An 18,710-nucleotide genomic window follows, 5' to 3' on the forward strand; every position below is an offset into this window, starting at 1 on the left:
TATTGGACAGACGACTCAACAGGTACAAACAAGAATCCGCCGGCACAGGAGTCGCATCAGATGCTGCGCTGAAACAGCACCAATGGACCAGCATTACCGAGAACAACAACACACGTCAGAAGACATCAGATGGCAAGTAACTGAGAAGACTGTTTCATCCCCTAGAGGGGGTGGCATTGAGCCTCCAGAGACTGTAATGTAAATGGATGGATACATGATTCTATAAGAAAAGGTCTGAATAACATCGAAGAATGGAGGACGTATACTACATTCCTGAACCAATAACTTTTAGAAAGTATTGTAACATGGTACTACATACAAAGACATTCCTTTTGATTGTCTATGACTGATCTTTTCTCCTTTAATTTTACCTTAGAGTATTTGACTGGATTGTATTATTTAAATATAATTATAGCTGTAGATGCATTTCTATTATAGCCTAACTGATAACCCTCCTTTCAGTCATTCTGTTTGCAACTGCTTTAGCACATGTAGGCCTTGCCCTGGCATTTCCAACTATAAAGGTTATTTTAACTTTTTCCATACACGGACAATTGAAATAGCAAATAGCAGCATGCCTTCTGGTGTCAGTACCTTTAGTACAATTCGGTGTTTATGAGCTTTAGACTTTAAGAGCAGTTACCATGCTCCTTGTGCACCTCAAATGATCTATTAGCCTTTCATAATGCAAGGGATGTTTGTCAATCCTTTCTAGCATTGTACATGCTGACAAATGCTGAAGCTAATAGTGGCAGGCCTTTCCATGCCGCTCCTGATATAGCTCCATGATCTTATCCTGTACTCTGGAACTTAATGCGTACACGCTTCGAATCTTCGCACTGATTTTTTCCTAGCACCGTACATATTGAGATATGGTTAAGGCAATTGTGGGAGGCCCTCTCCCTGCTCCCCGATGTAGCTCCAGGATGTCATCCTGCACTCTTTGGCTGAGAATTTACAGGGTTCGTATCCTTGCAAAAATATCCTTCAGTTTTTCACTTGTGATAATTTATATATTGTTTCCTAATCAATCCCCCCCCCCCCAGAATACATTTTTGAACTATCAGATGGTTCCTTCACATTATAACATAGCAGGTTTTTTCAATTCATAGAGCGCTGGGTCAGGCACACGCTTGTTTTGAGATGCCTCTCAACTTCAGGAGTTCTTCCAATTCACAGCACGCTGGCTCAGGCACAAACTTGGCTAAAACGCTTCCCAGCTGTGCTAATTAAAATAGCCCCCAGGCGAGCGCGAATACTGAGCTTGCCTACATCAGTGTTTATTTAAGAAAACAGCCATGCCTCTTTCTCGTTTAATCTCTTTGATCAGGAGGCATTCACAGTGGTTCCGCATTGTGGGAACTTATCCAAGTTGATTTCCAATGAACGGTAATGAAAATGTCACTTACCCAGTGTACATCTGTTCGTGGCATCAGTCGCTGAGATTCACATGGTATGCATGAGCTCGCCATCTGGTGTTGGGTCGGAGTGTTACAAGTTGTTTTTCTTCGAAGAAGTGTTTTCGAGTCACGGGACCGAGTGACTCCACCTTCTGTGCTCATTGCGCATGGGCGTCGACTCCATCTTCGATTGTTTTCCCCGCAGAGGGTGAGGTAGGAGTTGTACTATAGTAATAGTGCCCGCGCAATGAAAAATGTAAGTATGTACCTATTAAAGGATTAAGTAATATCTATACAAATGTACAAAATTGAAGGTAACTTCTGAACTGCTACAGGCTTCCGGGGAGGTGGGTGGGTCCATGTGAATCTCAGCGACTGATGCCACGAACTGATGTACACTGGGTAAGTGACATTTTCAGTTCGATGGCATCTGTCGCTGTAGATACACATGGTATGCATAGACTAGTAAGCAGTTAGTTCCCCATAAGCGGTGGTTTAGCCTGTAGGAGTAGAAGTTGTCTGAAATAGAGTTCTTAATACAGCTTGACCTACTGTAGCTTGTTGTGCGGATAGCACATCTATACAGTAGTGTTTGGTGAATGTGTGAGGCGTAGACCAAGTGGCTGCCTTACATATTTCTTGCATTGGGATGTTTCCTAAAAAGGCCATTGAAGCACCTTTTTTCCTTGTTGAATGTGCCCTGGGAGTAATGGGCAGTTGTCTTTTTGCTTTAAGGTAGCAGATTTGGATGCATTTAACTATCCATCTGGCTATACCTTGTTTTGATATTGGGTTACCTGCATGAGGTTTTTGGAATGCAATAAATAGCTGTTTAGTTTTTCTGATGTTCTTTGTTCTGTCAATGTAGTACATTAATGCTCTTTTGACATCTAATGTATGTAGTGCTCTTTCAGCCACAGAATCTGGCTGTGGGAAAAATACTGGTAGTTCTACCGTTTGATTTAGATGGAATGGTGAAATAACTTTTGGTAAAAAATTTGGATTAGGTCGTAGGACGACCTTATTTTTATGTATTTGTATAAAAGGCTCTTGTGTTGTGAACGCTTGAATTTCACTTACTCTTCTTAGAGATGTAATGGCGATGAGAAAGGCAACTTTCCAGGTTAGGAATTGTATTCCGCAAGAGTGCATGGGTTCGAAAGGTGGGCCCATGAGTCTTGTTAGAACCACGTTTAGGTTCCATGAAGGAACAGGTGGTGTTCTTGGTGGTATAATTCTTTTAAGCCCTTCTATAAATGCTTTGATAACTGGTATCCTATACAAGGAAGTTGAATAGGTAGTTTGCAGGTATGCAGATATTGCTGCAAGGTGTATTTTAATAGAAGAGAAGGCTAGCTTTGCTTTTTGTAAATGGAGCAAGTAATTTACTATATGTTTTGGAGTTGCATCTAGCGGTTGTATCTGATTATGATGGCAGTACCAAACAAATCTTTTCCACTTACTTGCGTAGCAGTGTCTAGTGGATGGCCTTCTGGCCTGCTTTATGACTTCCATACACTCTTGGCTAAGTTGTAAGTGTCCGAATTCTAGGATTTCAGGAGCCAGATTGCTAGATTCAGCGATGCTGGGTCCGGGTGTCTGATCTGTTGGTTGTGTTGCGTTAACAGATCTGGTTTGTTGGGCAGTTTGATGTGTGGTACTACAGACAGATCTAGCAGTGTTGTGTACCAGGGTTGTCTTGCCCAAGTTGGTGCTATTAAAATGAGTTTGAGTTTGTTTTGACTCAATTTGTTTACTAGGTAAGGAAGGAGAGGGAGAGGAGGAAAAGCGTAAGCAAATATTCCTGACCAGTTCATCCATAGGGCATTGCCTTGGGATTGCTTGTGTGGGTATCTGGACGCGAAGTTTTGGCATTTTGCGTTCTCTTTTGTTGCAAATAAGTCTATTTGTGGTGTTCCCCAGAGTGTGAAGTAGGTGTACAGAATCTGTGGGTGGATTTCCCATTCGTGGACTTGCTGGTGATCTCGAGAGAGATTGTCTGCCAGCTGATTCTGGATCCCCGGAATAAACTGTGCTATTAGACCAATCTGATGGTGGATTGCCCACTTCCATATTTTTTGAGCTAACAAGCTTAACTGCGTTGAATGTGTTCCTCCTTGTTTGTTTAGATAATACATCGTTGTCATGTTGTCTGTTTTGACAAGGATGTATTTGTGGGTTATGATTGGTTGGAAAGCTTTTAGTGCTTGAAAAACTGCTAATAATTCTAGATGATTTATATGCAGTTTTGTTTGATGTATGTTCCATTGTCCTCTTATGTTGTGTTGATTGAGATGTGCTCCCCACCCTGTCATGGAAGCATCTGTTGTTATTACGTACTCTGGCACTGGGTCTTGGAAAGGCCGCCCTATGTTTAAATTTATACTGTTCCACCATAGAAGCGAGAGGTAAGTTTGGCGGTCTAGCAACACCAGATCTAGAAGGTGACCCTGTGCTTGAGACCACTGTGAGGCTAGGCACTCTTGTAAGGGCCTCATGTGCAGTCTTGCGTTTGGGACAATGGCTATGCATGAGGACATCATGCCTAGGAGCTGTAGTATTGTTCTTGCTTGTATTGTTTGGTTTGGAGACATGTGTTGAATGACCCTGTTGAAATTGTGGATCCTTTGTGGAGTTGGCGTTGCTACTCCTTTTGTCGTGTCTATTATGGCTCCTAGATATTGCTGTACTTTGCTTGGCAGAATGTTTGATTTTGCAAAGTTGACGGTGAACCCTAGTTTGTAGAGGGTTTGTATGACTTGATTTGTGTGGTTTGAGCATTGTGTGAGCGAACTGGTTTTGATTAGCCAGTCGTCTAGATACGGGAACACATGTATTTGCTGCCTTCTGATGTGTGCAGCGACTACTGCTAGGCATTTTGTGAATACTCTTGGAGCGGTTGTTAAACCAAAAGGCAATACTTTGAATTGGTAATGTATTCCTTTGAATACAAACCTTAGATATTTCCTGTGTGATTGATGTATTGGTATATGGAAATATGCGTCCTTGAGGTCTAGGGTTGTCATGTAGTTGTGTTTTTTGAGCAATGGTAACACTTCTTGTAGTGTGACCATGTGAAAGTGGTCTGATTTGATGAATGTGTTTACTACTCTGAGGTCTAGAATTGGTCTCAGTGTTTCGTCCTTTTTTGGTATCAAGAAGTACAGTGAATAAACTCCTGTGTTTATTTGTGTGCTTGGTACTAATTCTATTGCATTTTTTTGCAGTAGTGCTTGAACTTCTATCTCTAGAAGCTGTGAATGGTATTTTGTTAAATTTTGTGATTTTGGTGGTATGTCTGGAGGGAATTGCAGGAATTCTATGCAATAACCATGCCGGATAATTGCTAGGACCCATGTGTCTGTAGTTATTTTGTCCCATGCTTCGTAATATTGACGTATCCTCCCCCCCACTGGTGTTGTGTGGGAGGGGTGTGTGACATGTGAGTCACTGCTTGTTGGTAGTGGTTTTGGGGCTTTGAAATCTTCCCCTATTCCTAGGGAATTGCCCCCCTCTATACTGGCCCCGAAAACCTCCCCTGTACTGTCCCTGGTAGGTGGGCGGTGCGGACTGTGAGGTGCTAGCTTGTGTGGCCTGACCCCGAAACCCTCCTCTAAAAGGTGTTTTGCGGAAGGTGTTATAAGATCCTCTGCCCTGCGGGGAATAGAGTGCGCCCATGGCTTTGGCAGTGTCAGTGTCCTTCTTGAGCTTTTCTATGGCTGTGTCGACCTCCGGACCGAACAGAAGTTTTTCGTTTACTGGCATGTTAAGCACTGCCTGTTGAATTTCTGGCTTGAATCCAGACGTTCTGAGCCATGCGTGCCTACGGATGGTAACCGACGTATTAATGGTTCTTGCGGCCGTGTCTGCTGCATCCATGGAGGAGCGTATTTGATTGTTGGAAATGTTTTGACCCTCCTCAACAACCTGTTTTGCTCTTTTTTGCAGATCTTTTGGGAGATGTTCAATGAGATGCTGCATCTCATCCCAGTGGGCTCTGTCGTATCGCGCTAGCAGCGCTTGTGAATTTGCGATGCGCCACTGGTTTGCTGCTTGGACAGCAACCCTCTTCCCGGCTGCATCGAACTTCCTACTTTCTTTATCTGGGGGAGGTGCATCCCCAGAAGTGTGTGAGTTTGCCCTTTTTCTGGCAGCCCCTACCACCACAGAGTCTGGTGGCAGCTGAGAGGTGATGAATACAGGGTCCGTAGGAGGCGCCTTATACTTCTTGTCCACCCTAGGCGTCACTGCCCTACTTTTAACTGGCTCCTTGAAAATGTCCTTTGCATGGCGTAGCATGCCTGGGAGCATCGGCAGGCTTTGGTAGGAGCTGTGGGTTGAAGAGAGGGTGTTAAATAGAAAATCATCCTCTACTTGTTCCGAGTGTAGTTCCACATTATGGAATAGTGCTGCTCTAGCCACCACTTGTGAGTAGGCTGTGCTGTCTTCCGGTGGTGATGGCCTAGTTGGGTATGTGTCTGGGCTGTTATCAGACACTGGTGCGTCGTACAAGTCCCACGCATCCTGATCTTGGTCATCGTGGCTCATGGCGGTGTGAGCTGGCGAATGTGACGGGGTGTAAGTTGGCGAAGCCGGAGTTACAGGTGGAGGCGAGGGAGGAGGTGTTACCTTTTGTGCTGTTTGTTGCTGAGGAGTAAACTGAAGCGTTCTCTTTCGTTTGACAGGTGGAAGGGTACTGATCTTCCCAGTCCCCTGCTGAATAAAGATACGCTTTTGCGTGTGATCCACGTCAGTGGATTGCAGTTCTTGTTCAAATCTATGTTTCTTCATTTGAGAAGACATAGAATGCTCTTCAGTGTAGGAGCCAGAAACAGGGTCTGATGTCGCTTTTTTCGGCTCCGAAAACCCTGTCGGTTGTTTTTTCGGCTCCGAGGTAACCTTCCTCTTTTTCTGTGCCGAAAATTCTTGGCCTCTATGGTCTTCGGCGCCACTGTCTCGGCGTCGATCCGTGTCGACACCGAACTCTCGGTGTCGATGCTTCTGTTTAGCACTCTCTCGGTCCCGAGGAGGCTGCGTGCCGGTGTCTCGACCGGAGTCGGACGATCTCGACACTGAATGGGCCTTTTTCGGTGCCGATTGTTGGTCACCGAGAATTTGGGTGGAGCCATGGCCGGTTGGCAGTGGCGTCCCCTGGGCCTTCTTTCCTTTTTTAAGGTTTGATCTCGACGTCTTACTCACAGTTCTTGTAGAGTGTAGCTCGTCGGAGTCTGAATCCTGGATGGAAAAGGATTCCTCCTGTTCCTCTTCTGTCTCGAACTGTCGACGCTCTTTTGGCGTGGACGCCATCTGCAGTCTTCTCGCTCGACGGTCGCGCAGAGTTTTTCGGGACCGGAACGCCCGACAGGCCTCACAGGATTCTTCGCTGTGCTCGGGTGACAGGCACAGATTACAGACCGAGTGTAGGTCCGTATAAGGATATTTGTTGTGGCATTCGGGGCAGAATCGAAACGGGGTCCGATCCATCGGCGTTGTCCTCCACGCGGTCGGGCCGACTAGGCCCCGACGGGGTGCCGAAATCTACCCCGAAGGGCACCGAAGCGCTTCGATGTTCAACGCGTCGTCGTATGTGTCTATCTCTAACCGGATCGCAACGATACCGTCGAAAATCTTCCGTCTTCAGCTATCTTTCCGTTCCGAAACTCGGAGCGACAGGAACACGTCCGAACCCGATGGCGGAAAGAAAACAATCGAAGATGGAGTCGACGCCCATGCGCAATGAGCACAGAAGGTGGAGTCACTCGGTCCCGTGACTCGAAAACACTTCTTCGAAGAAAAACAACTTGTAACACTCCGACCCAACACCAGATGGCGAGCTCATGCATACCATGTGTATCTACAGCGACAGATGCCATCGAACTTTTTGTTCCTTGAGCCTTACTTATTTTAATATTTAGCACTTGGTTTATACTTGGCTTTTTGGTTATTGCAGGTAATTAGGGAATCCAATAGAAATGAATACGATCAAACAATATTCAGTAAGCAACATCTTAGTTGGAGAAGGATTCTCTTCCTCTATGTATATGTACATTTTTCCCGATTGCAGATGTATTTTTTTTTTATTCCAGACACCTGTTTAGAGAGACACGATGCAGTCTCATTTTTTTATCCGGACCAGATCCTAAACAACCAGTACGTAAAATCCTCCTCATTCATTATGGTTTCTACTTCTTTTAAAAAAAACTCATAGTACCTATTCTAATCCATAATATCTCTCTCATTATTAGCTCCCCAAGTCACTGTGTGTCCTGATGAGACCCTGTTATCCTTCTTTTGGGTCGAAATGCCGACAACCAAAAAGACACACCTTATCTTTCATGATTAACATGAAGAGTTACTTTATCAATTGATGTGCGGAAACTGTATTAGGAGGCTGTCTTTTTTGTGATACACCAGAGACTGGAGGAATAATACCAATTCTTTGATTGTGTTGTTTTTTATGTGGTGTTCTTTGTCACCTGGGGTGCACTTCATTCAACATTACTGGATCACCACATGATAGGCTGTGGTGTTGACTAGGGCCAATGTTCCTACAGGTAATGAACCAAATCTGTATCCCAGAGGGTATTTACATTATAGTCGTCCCATGGGTCGTATGTGGGCACTAGTTGAAATGGGTCAACAGGGTCAAAGGGGTTGCCTTCCCCATAAAAGGAGTGTGGGGAACCCTCTAGTGAGTGTGGGGGTAACGCTGATGTCCAAGGTTTCTTTGTATTCAAAGATCTGCAAAGATTATGGAGGATATTAGGGCTCGAAGACCTGACGCTGTGAGTCAGGAGCAGCACTGGCTCAGAAGCCTTTGATCAGAGCTGATCAGGGCTCGAAAGCAGCAGAGGCTTTGAAGGCTCTGTAGTGGGAAGAGGGCTCAATATCTAACCTCCTAGGTGCAGTGATTTGCCTCTGTCTCTGCCTAAGGCCTCTTGAGAGGCTTGGATTGCATGTCAGTCATTGTGGAGGTCTTCGCTCGAGGGTCGGAGGTTGTCGAGATGAGGAGGACCTATTTTTCTTCTTCCTTGTCTTAGCTAGAGGGAAAAGCCACCTCAGAACCAGGCAACAGTTGATGGGGTGGGACGCTGGAGGAGCCAGTGTCCTCATCATCGAGCGGGGCTTGGTCTCAGAAGATGTCAGTGGTGTTGTGAGAGTCTTGCAGCTGCATAGTCTCAAAGGTCCACCAACTCTCTTGTTGATATTAGAGGGCCTTTTTTGAGTAGAGGGTGAAAGAGGCCTGGCATGCAGTGTCATCGTCATTGAGGGGGAAGGTAGGAAGAGACAGAGGTTACAAACTGTGACAACTGAACTAAAGATATTTCGGCATGGCACTAGGAATAGCATTGGAATGCCATTCATTCCTTCATCATGAATGCATTTTGTGCAGAGAAATCAACGAAGACTGGGGGCATGCTATCCCGAAGAGAGCCAGGAGCCCTAATGGTCGGGAGTCGATGGATAAGTCATTCTCCAGTGGTTGTTGTCAAGAGGAACGTGGGCGATGGCTTTTCCCAAGGATCAAAATCTAAACGCACAGTTAGGGGCCTGAGCAGAAACGTGGAGAACGTGTTCAAACTCTGAGCCCCAAGCAGTACGCATATGAACCCGAAAAAAAATACATCTAACGCTGTCTTAGTGCCCAACTTAGTGAGCAGTCACAGTGCATCTTGTGGCTCAAATGACTTTCTTATAAGAAAAACAGCTTTCAAAAATCTGTGCCCAATCTTAGATGGCAGGTGTATGCAGAGCATGTGTACCTACAGCAACACACGCTATGAACATATATTTACTTGCTGCTGCTTTCTAGCAAGGAATTCCTTAAACTCACAGAGAGCATATGCTCCAAAATGGTCTAATTAATTTGCAGACATTTAAGGTCTGAATAAAAAGGGAATGCATATTCTACAATAATGTGAGAGGGGTCAAGTAGGCACAAGCGGTGAGGTTCAACGTCCGAGTCCTGGGACCCACAAGAAGTCCATGAACTATACATATAAAAGTAAGAAAACAGCGGAAACCCAAGAATGCAAAAGACAAAGAAAGCAGCCAGAAGACAGTATTTTAGCAAAGCACAAAAACATATATGTGCTAATGACTTGTGTGCTAACATCCCGCTTCTCAGAAGAGAGTAAAGTTCTGATAGGAGGGGCAGCTGTGCAAGAATATGGAGCGAGAAAAGAAGACAGCAGGTCATGCACTTGAGCAGCCATACTAGTTTGCAAAATGCTTACATCTACTTCCATTGCCAACTCTATTAGATAGTTCAGTTCAACCGTTTGCAAAATATTATGTTGCATAACATAGGCTTTTGATGCTGAACTACGTACGATCATGGCACTACAAGGCAACTATTTGTTAATATCAAACATTTGCACACTAACCAATAGAATTCTAACGTCACTCATTTTTATTGGAAGTCAAATCCAAGATGCAAGTGGAATCTTTTAGAACTTTAATCAAAAGGAGTAGAAGTAAGATACTAGAGTTCACACTATTTTACCAGTCAGGGACACACAATGGTTCAGTGCAGGTTTTCTGGACAGGCTATTCCTGGATTCAGTTGGGGCTCCAGAAAGCATACATAAACACAAGTATGTGGATGTACATGACAATGGGGCACTGCAAAACATAGCTGTGTAGCAATGATCAAATCTCTTTTGCATATAACTGTAAAGTAATATTTGCTACACCTGGCAGGCAATCTGACTTACAATACATCTTTGGAGTTTAGGAGATCTTTACAGAGACAGCAGAACACAAATCATCCACATTACTGGTGCGATTTCATAATAAAATACAAAATAGTGTTTGGGCACAAGGCAAACACTTAGCATAACAACAATTTCAAAGTCATTCTGAGAAACAAGTGTTTTATTGTGCTGCACATTTGTGTGTAAATTCAAAGGTTACCTGTTGATAGTTCATAGAAATTACATCGAAGTGATAATGAAGCAAGTTTTTCTGAAATAGATTTCAATGTATGTGAAATCAGAAAATACCCAATTTCATTAAAAATAACCTTCAAAATCAACACTGCGGACGACATTCATTCCATCTAGTTGCATCCACAGACGAGCTAATTACACATCAAAATCAGCTTAACAAACAATGATCTAAACATATTCCTAAACTTTCTACAAATGAACTGTAATACCAGTTTACGAGGGAAATAGATGATTTAACAAGGGTAAACTGCTAGACTCAACCTGAAGATGATCATTTATGCACTTTAATATACTCCTGGGAAAATAATCTAATGCAGCTTGTTTATTGCCTCAACTATACAGGGAGTGCAGAATTATTAGGCAAATGAGTATTTTGACCACATCATCCTCTTTATGCATGTTGTCTTACTCCAAGCTATATAGGCTCGAAAGCCTACTACCAATTAAGCATATTAGGTGATGTGCATCTCTGTAATGAGAAGGGGTGTGGTCTAATGACATCAACACCCTATATCAGGTGTGCATAATTATTAGGCAACTTCCTTTCCTTTGGCAAAATGGGTCAAAAGAAGGACTTGACAGGCTCAGAAAAGTCAAAAATAGTGAGATATCTTGCAGTGGGATGCTGCACTCTTAAAATTGCAAAGCTTCTGAAGCGTGATCATCGAACAATCAAGCGTTTCATTCAAAATAGTCAACAGGGTCGCAAGAAGCGTGTGGAAAAACCAAGGTGCAAAATAACTGCCCATGAACTGAGAAAAGTCAAGCGTGCAGCTGCCACGATGCCACTTGCCACCAGTTTAACCATATTTCAGAGCTGCAACATCACTGGAGTGCCCAAAAGCACAAGGTGTGCAATACTCAGAGACATGGCCAAGGTAAGAAAGGCTGAAAGACGACCACCACTGAACAAGACACACAAGCTGAAACGTCAAGACTGGGCCAAGAAATATCTCAAGACTGATTTTTCTAAGGTTTTATGGACTGATGAAATGAGAGTGAGTCTTGATGGGCCAGATGGATGGGCCCGTGGCTGGATTGGTAAAGGGCAGAGAGCTCCAGTCCGACTCAGACGCCAGCAAGGTGGAGGTGGAGTACTGGTTTGGGCTGGTATCATCAAAGATGAGCTTGTGGGGCCTTTTCGGGTTGAGGATGGAGTCAAGCTCAACTCCCAGTCCTACTGCCAGTTCCTGGAAGACACCTTCTTCAAGCAGTGGTACAGGAAGACGTCTGCATCCTTCAAGAAAAACATGGTTTTCATGCAGGACAATGCTCCATCACACGCGTCCAAGTACTCCACAGCGTGGCTGGCAAGAAAGGGTATAAAAGAAGGAAATCTAATGACATGGCCTCCTTGTTCACCTGATCTGAACCCCATTGAGAACCTGTGGTCCATCATCAAATGTGAGATTTAAAAGGAGGGAAAACAGTACACCTCTCTGAATAGTGTCTGGGAGGCTGTGGTTGCTGCTGCACGCAATGTTGATGGTGAACAGATCAAAACACTGACAGAATCCATGGATGGCAGGCTTTTGAGTGTCCTTGCAAAGAAAGGTGGCTATATTGGTCACTGATTTGTTTTTGTTTTGTTTTTGAATGTCAGAAATGTATATTTGTGAATGTTGAGATGTTATATTGGTTTCACTGGTAATAATAAATAATTGAAATGGGTATATATTTTTTTTTGTTAAGTTGCCTAATAATTATGCACAGTAATAGTCACCTGCACACACAGATATCCCCCTAACATAGCTAAAACTAAAAACAAACTAAAAACTACTTCCAAAAATATTCAGCTTTGATATTAATGAGTTTTTTGGGTTAATTGAGAACATGGTTGTTGTTCAATAATAAAATTAATCCTCAAAAATACAACTTGCCTAATAATTCTGCACTCCCTGTATTGTTCAAATAGAAACCACACCGAAGTGGCTAACAAAAAATGTCATATTAAGGTTCTTTTCTTATTTATGGTGTTTTTTTTTTGTTTGTTTTTTAGCTAAAACACCTTCTGTCAATTTAGGTTAATGACATTTAACGTTTCTCTGTTTAATCTTTCTATAGAAATAAATAACAGTACATCCTCTCAGACTTTGTGTAAAACATTCAATAATCACAATGTTTCAAAGAAAGTTTATATTCTATAGTTCTCAACTGAGGCAAATCCAGAAAGGTTACTGAACAAATGCAGTTGGATAGTTTGTGTATCCATGTCAGACGTGGAAGTGATTAACAGACACGTTTTTGTTTTTATTTTAAGCTGAGCTGTGTTGGGAGCCAATGCCATGAGGTGAACTGCAGGAAATAAGCCAGACAGACAGACTACTGCCTAAAGAATCAGGTCAGGATCATATTATATTTTAAATGCTTCCGCCCCTTGCCCTTAAGGGGAGATGTTCTTCCTGACACAATAACGGGTCACATATATATATATATATATACCTTACCCCCCACAAATAGGACTCACTTAGGGCAGTAAGTCGTGCATGTGTTAGACGTCTTACTCTACTTCCTTCAAATATTCTGAGAGCTCTGTTCTGCAGATGAATGTACTGATTAATGATTCCTCTCTCTATCACTAAAGCTATTACCTTGCCTAATTTTCCTGTGCCTTCCAACTTTATTTCTGTCCTCATCCTGCCTCGCTCTTCTCCATTTCAGAGTCTTGAACGTCAGTCCTCCTACTTTATTCCACAAATCTTACCTTCATTCTCTATTAAAAGCACATTAGGACTAAAAACACCGACCCATTAACTCCTCCAGAGTTCCATATTTTCTACCCCTTCTCTTTAATGTCTGGCTCCCTTTTATTCCAGGGGCTAAAATCACTGAAATGCAGAGAGATCTCCTGGCAGTGTGACAGTTAAAAAGACCATAAACAGCTGTTTTTGCAATGCACTATTGGTAAACTAATTCTGTGCTCGTCTCTGCGACTGATGACACACAACTCTGGAATGACAGCAAAAAACATTTTCATAACAACTGTCCAGCTAGCAAGTTGTTCCAAAGGACCTGTACCAACAACACTGTTAAACCTGAAGTTTCATCTGTATAGTATTCTTTCTGCAATGTTGGCGCTTTAACATCTAATTCATCTCACAAACATACAACTTTAATACCATTTTTGTGGCAGTGCCCTAAAGCGTACACAGCTGCAGAAACATTCAGCATTTTATACAAGCACAAAATAACTCTGCAAAGTTGGAAAAAAAAAATCTGAGAAAGGTAGTCTTCCCTAATAAATATTTGTACTGTTACACAACAGCCACATCACTACTCTTAGAACATAGAGAGCATGTACACATACTCTTCAAACATGCACACTTCTTTAAAGTGCAATCAAGATTGAACACCTCACCTTGTTTAATGTCCGTAAGTCTTCCATTATTTGTTCATCTGTGAGAAGGTAATTTAACTGAGGTGAAGAGCGTTAAGGAGAGTTAAGGCACCACACAAAGCCACCACAAGACAAGAGGGTTAGAACTCTTAAAACAAAGAAACATGAACTTGGTTTAGGGGGCTCACCAGAACCCCAGCTGAAATAGTTTAACTGGCTACTTCCAGTTTGGGATGCTGTGCATGTATCAGAATGGGATGCGCATGCAAACACTGAAATCAGCACCACTGAAACAGATTTATCTAGGATTCCTAAAAGAATACAGACAAGAGTCCTCTAGTATTAATTCTTACCCAATCATACAATGTTGTGGAGATTTAAAAATTGATACAGTCAACTTAAACCTATTCAAAATCAGGAAAAAACAGTGCACGATCTCTATTTGCATTGTGCAGGTGCCCCCAATATCTGCAAGTAGAGAAGGGGTCATCACAATCTGATGTGTCAACTGCTCTCTAGTACAAAGGAGCAAAAATTCTAGCAAAAACAGTCTTCACAACTAAAAAGGGACACAAGCCAATAATGTTACAATGCAAGTTCATAGTTCATGAAAGTCGCTCCACCATGCATTAAATGAGCTGTTAATCATATTGACTATAGGAGTATGATTGATGGGGTGGCCAGCTAGGGCTAAAGACTACTAGCAATACTGCAAAAGCCCAGCGAGCTACATTCACAACAGCACTTCAATTGTCAGACACCCTACAATGTGTTGCCTGGGACAACCCTCTACAAAACCGTGCAAATCTCATATAAGAATGAATAATACTGCTTTAGGTGTTCCAAAATAAATAGCACACAATCAGAAAACTTACTGGATATTATAAATTAAGTCTGTTTCCATTCTAAAATAAAATTCCCTATCCACTATCTCTTTCATCGGACTTAGGAAAACATTTTTATATATTCCTATCCAGTAAGGGACAGGCATGTTGCACCCTAATGAAAGGTAAAGAGGGTAGATACGCCAAGCACTCAGTAAAAGGATATCAGGAGCTTGCTTCCTCCTCTTCAGGTCGGTCATAGGAACAGGATCATTTGGCCTCCTGCGTAGCTTACGAGTCATGATAGGTTTCACTTCCATTGAGTCTAGAGATAAAAGAAGCAGGAACACAGATTATTTATGTGATAATCCTACAATGTCTTCCAGAGTCTTGCCATGGTCATAGATCTTAAAGCTTTCACAAGCAACACCCTTCCTCAACCCACAAGAAAGGAAACATGGGTGCAGGTTATTACAAACACCAGATACTGCACATAACTGGGGGATTAACATATGCCAACAGACATGTGACGCAGCAAAAGGTTCAGCAACCGCCACCAGCAGATATTGCAGCATGGTAACACTACATGATGATCACCCCTAAGCTGATGTCCTTCGATTCAATGCCACCACCAGATACACAATCAAGGCTGGATAGGTCAATGAATATTATAATAGGTCGTGAACAGTCCAAAGTGAATAGCTTAAATGTAAAATCAGTGAGTTTCAAACTTTTACACAAGTATCAGCAAGATTAAAACACCTTCTTTTATATTGAAATTTTAAAGAGGTTCACACTTACAAATCTTCCTTCTCAAGCCCCTGATCCCTACCTTGGCAATTTTCTTGTTTTAAATTTCACATGCTTTTCAGAGTTATTTTCCTGAATATGCTTTTGGCACTATTTGTACGTCTTTTCCATGTGGCTTTTATTTACTGATTTCAGAATTGTTTTCCCTTATTCTTGAAAAAACTGTGATGTTTTTAAAACGAAAAACAATGAAAGCTGAGGAGCAGAAAACATCATATTGTTTGCTTCAGAGTGTCCAACTTCTGATGAGATTATACAACTACTGATTATGTACACTTTCAAAAAACACTCAACACTCGAACACAGGGCCACAGCCACCACAAGAAATGTAATCCGAAAAATCAGGGCAAATTTAATCCTTATGAAAAAAAAACAGGGGCAGTAACTGGCAGTACTACAGAAAGATTTTTGTGTAAAGGTTCCTACAGACAACACTCAAGCACCCAGAAGTGTTTCTCCACAAAGTATACAAAATGAAATGTATATTCTGTTCTTTTGTAACTGCACTCGTTCCTAAAGCACAGTAGGCCAATAGTAGCTTTTAATACACTTTATATACTTTAAAAGGGGCACAAGAACGGTAAACATACTAATCAAATAACACAGTGTTTGCTCTTGTGAGCTAGTTATCTAAATCTCTTTCACTTGTTAGTTGTGAGTAGCTTGTATGTTCTTGCAGTGTGTGCTATTTTTCCTCAGTCAAGTTTTGCTTCACTGTCCATGTGGACATCCCGGTTTATGGTCTTCTGACAAAGTTCTTAGAAATCCTCCTTAACACTGAATGAGTAAATGGACACATGAAGGAGCGAGGAAAAGGATGCATGAACAGAAAAATGCTTTGGAAGGATCCATAAATCAGCCAGTGAACGTATGTGGATCAGCAAGTGATAAATGGATAGATGAAGCATATTCTGGCTAGGCATAAATATTTTCTGTCAGTTATTACTGAAAAAAAGAGAGGCATTAGGCTTGGTGTTTGTGCGTAAGTGGGTGGCTTGGTGCATGGATGTGTAAAAGGATCAGAATAAACATTTTTAGGCATGGATAGGAGAGACGGCAGGGGTAGATGGATGAGTTGGCCAAAAAAATGGATGCATGGCATGGATGTGGTGGTGAGGAGGTAGACGTTTGAATGGGAAAGATTAAAGTCATGTTTTCAACTATCTCTAGTCCTCTTTGAATTACGTGCTGTAGCCGCCTCCACACCTCCAAATTCACTCCAGTGCACAGAAGCACTTTTAAATCATGCAACTATTTTTTAAATAAAATCCCACTGCATTCAGGTTCCCATTGAATACGGAAACTAATAGTTCAAACCTATAAATTATTTCTGACCTGCTAGCTATGCAGAGAATAAACTTCGATATTTCAGAAAGTTGACTCCAGAATGCATGCAAATGAATGCGCTAAACCTTGCTCTCAGCAGCGTTAGACTGGGTTGCACCTTTTTGAAGAATGACCCACCAAATATTTTAAAGAAGGTCCTCAATGCGAGTTGTAATATCAGAAGGACGAGACTCATTCCAAATCCACTGATGACAGACAAGAACGTCTCACCAAGGAACATACAGAAACTCTTTTGTGCTGACCACAATGAAATGGTGTAGTATGTGTTTTGTAAGATGTATGTGAAATATCACGAAAGTAGCTCACTAAAGGCCAACTGAAGCCTAAAACTGGTAACAAGTAAGTGTCACTTAACACAACGGAGTAAGGTACATTTCAAAATAGCTCTTTATTCTTGGCTGTGAGGTGAATGAAAACGTCTGGATTTAGTAATATAATGAAATTAATTTTGAAAAGTCCAATCTCATTTGATACATTAATGAAGGATCATCATAAGCACTGTGGTCTAAAATGTCTGAGACAAGATCTCACAAGATTTGGAATTTAGGGCCAGATGTAGCAAAGACTTTGCGACTCGCAAACGGCGAAAATCGCCGTTTGCGAGTCACAAATGCGTCTTTGCTATGCAGAAATGCATTTTGCGAGTCGGAACCGACTCGCAAAATGCATTTCCGAGTCGCAAATAGGAAGGGGTGTTCCCTTCCTATTTGCGAGTCGCAGTGGTATGTAATTCCATTTGTGGTCGCAAATGGACTCGCAGTTACCATCGACTTGAAGTGGATGGTAACCCACTCGCAAACGATAAGGGGTCCCCATGGGACCCCTTCCCCTTTGTGACTTGACCAAATAATACTTTTTCAGAGCAGGCAGTGGTCCAATGGACCACAAACTGCCCTGAAAAATACCGAAACAAAAGGTTTCGGTTTATTTTTCAAAGTGCAGCTCGTTTTCCTTTAAGGAAAACGGGTTGCACTTTGAAAAAAAAAAACTGCTTTATTTAAAAGCAGTCACGGACATGGAGGTCTGCTGTTCCCAGCAGGCCTCCATCCCCGTGAGTGCCCTGAGTCGCTATGGGGTCGCAAATTGCGACCCACCTCATTAATATTAATGAGGTGGGTCTTTGCGACCCCATAGCGACTCGCAGAAGGTGTCTGAGACACCTTTCTGCATTCCAAATTGCGAGTTGCAATTTGCGAGTCGCTGGGACTCGCAAATTGCAACTCGTAATTTGGAACCTACCTACATCTGGCCCTTAGTCTCTAAAACAGTACTCAAAATTATACTGCTTGCCGTTTTCCTGCGTACCATCCCCCCAGCTCTCCTTCCAGGATCTACTTAATGAAGGCTGCTGCACGGTCGCGCAACAGACGCACAGCAGGCGCACCAAAGGCAAGCAAGTCTGTGCCAATTCGCGCCTCAACAGCACCCGGGTGCCAGGAACCCTGCCCCCAAGACTGCCATAGGCACTCCGCCTCAGAAATTTGTACCCTGGACCCCGAACGCAGTAAAAACTGCTTTTTCGCATCGCTGCCCTCCACAGAGGGACCGTTCAGCTGCCTCCGCTGCCGTCTCACATCCATACCTGGATCGAATGCCCCGCCATAACTTGTGTTGCGCACTCCACGCTGGCTGCCTCATCCACGAAACCACTCCAGTGCCTCCTGATTAATGCCAGATTGCTCTGCAAAAATGCCACCCAAGTCTGGGACACTATCTCCACCCTCACCCCCGTTGTGACCTTCTTCACAGAGACTTGGCCCACTGCCGCCTTGGCCCCTGACATCACTGCCGCTACAAAATGAAACACAGGACTACACCAACAGACATGGTAGCGGCACTGCCATCATGCACAAGGAATCAATCATCTGCAACTCCACAGAAAATGAAACCATAACGATATGGAACACCTCGAATTCTAACTCCCCACCGATGACAAAACCACCATCAAAGGCACCCTTGTATACAAATCCCCAGGACCTTGAACTGTCCTCACCGATGCCATCACGGAATTAATCTCCCACTAGCCTCTAAATTCCAACAA

At 42.8% G+C, this 18,710-nt stretch overlaps 1 protein-coding gene across 2 annotated transcripts in view; it reads right to left on the reverse strand.

Annotated features, from left to right (window-relative positions):
* SUDS3 (SDS3 homolog, SIN3A corepressor complex component) overlaps positions 1-18,710 on the reverse strand; it is a 181,204-nt gene that overhangs the window by 72,402 nt on the left and 90,092 nt on the right. Inside the window, exons 7-9 of one of the 2 annotated variants that reach the window (XM_069214476.1) lie at positions 14,739-14,837; positions 13,710-13,780; positions 10,317-10,367 (exon numbers count right to left, since the gene is read on the reverse strand). In XM_069214476.1, the coding sequence (XP_069070577.1) occupies positions 10,317-10,367; positions 13,710-13,780; positions 14,739-14,837 (221 nt within the window). The remainder of the gene's footprint in view (positions 1-10,316; positions 10,368-13,709; positions 13,781-14,738; positions 14,838-18,710) is intronic. The other variant, XM_069214477.1, reaches the window with a different exon arrangement.

This window comes from Pleurodeles waltl, chromosome 11 (assembly GCF_031143425.1).
Source record: "Pleurodeles waltl isolate 20211129_DDA chromosome 11, aPleWal1.hap1.20221129, whole genome shotgun sequence".
In the NCBI taxonomy this organism is placed as follows: Eukaryota; Metazoa; Chordata; class Amphibia; order Caudata; family Salamandridae; genus Pleurodeles; species Pleurodeles waltl.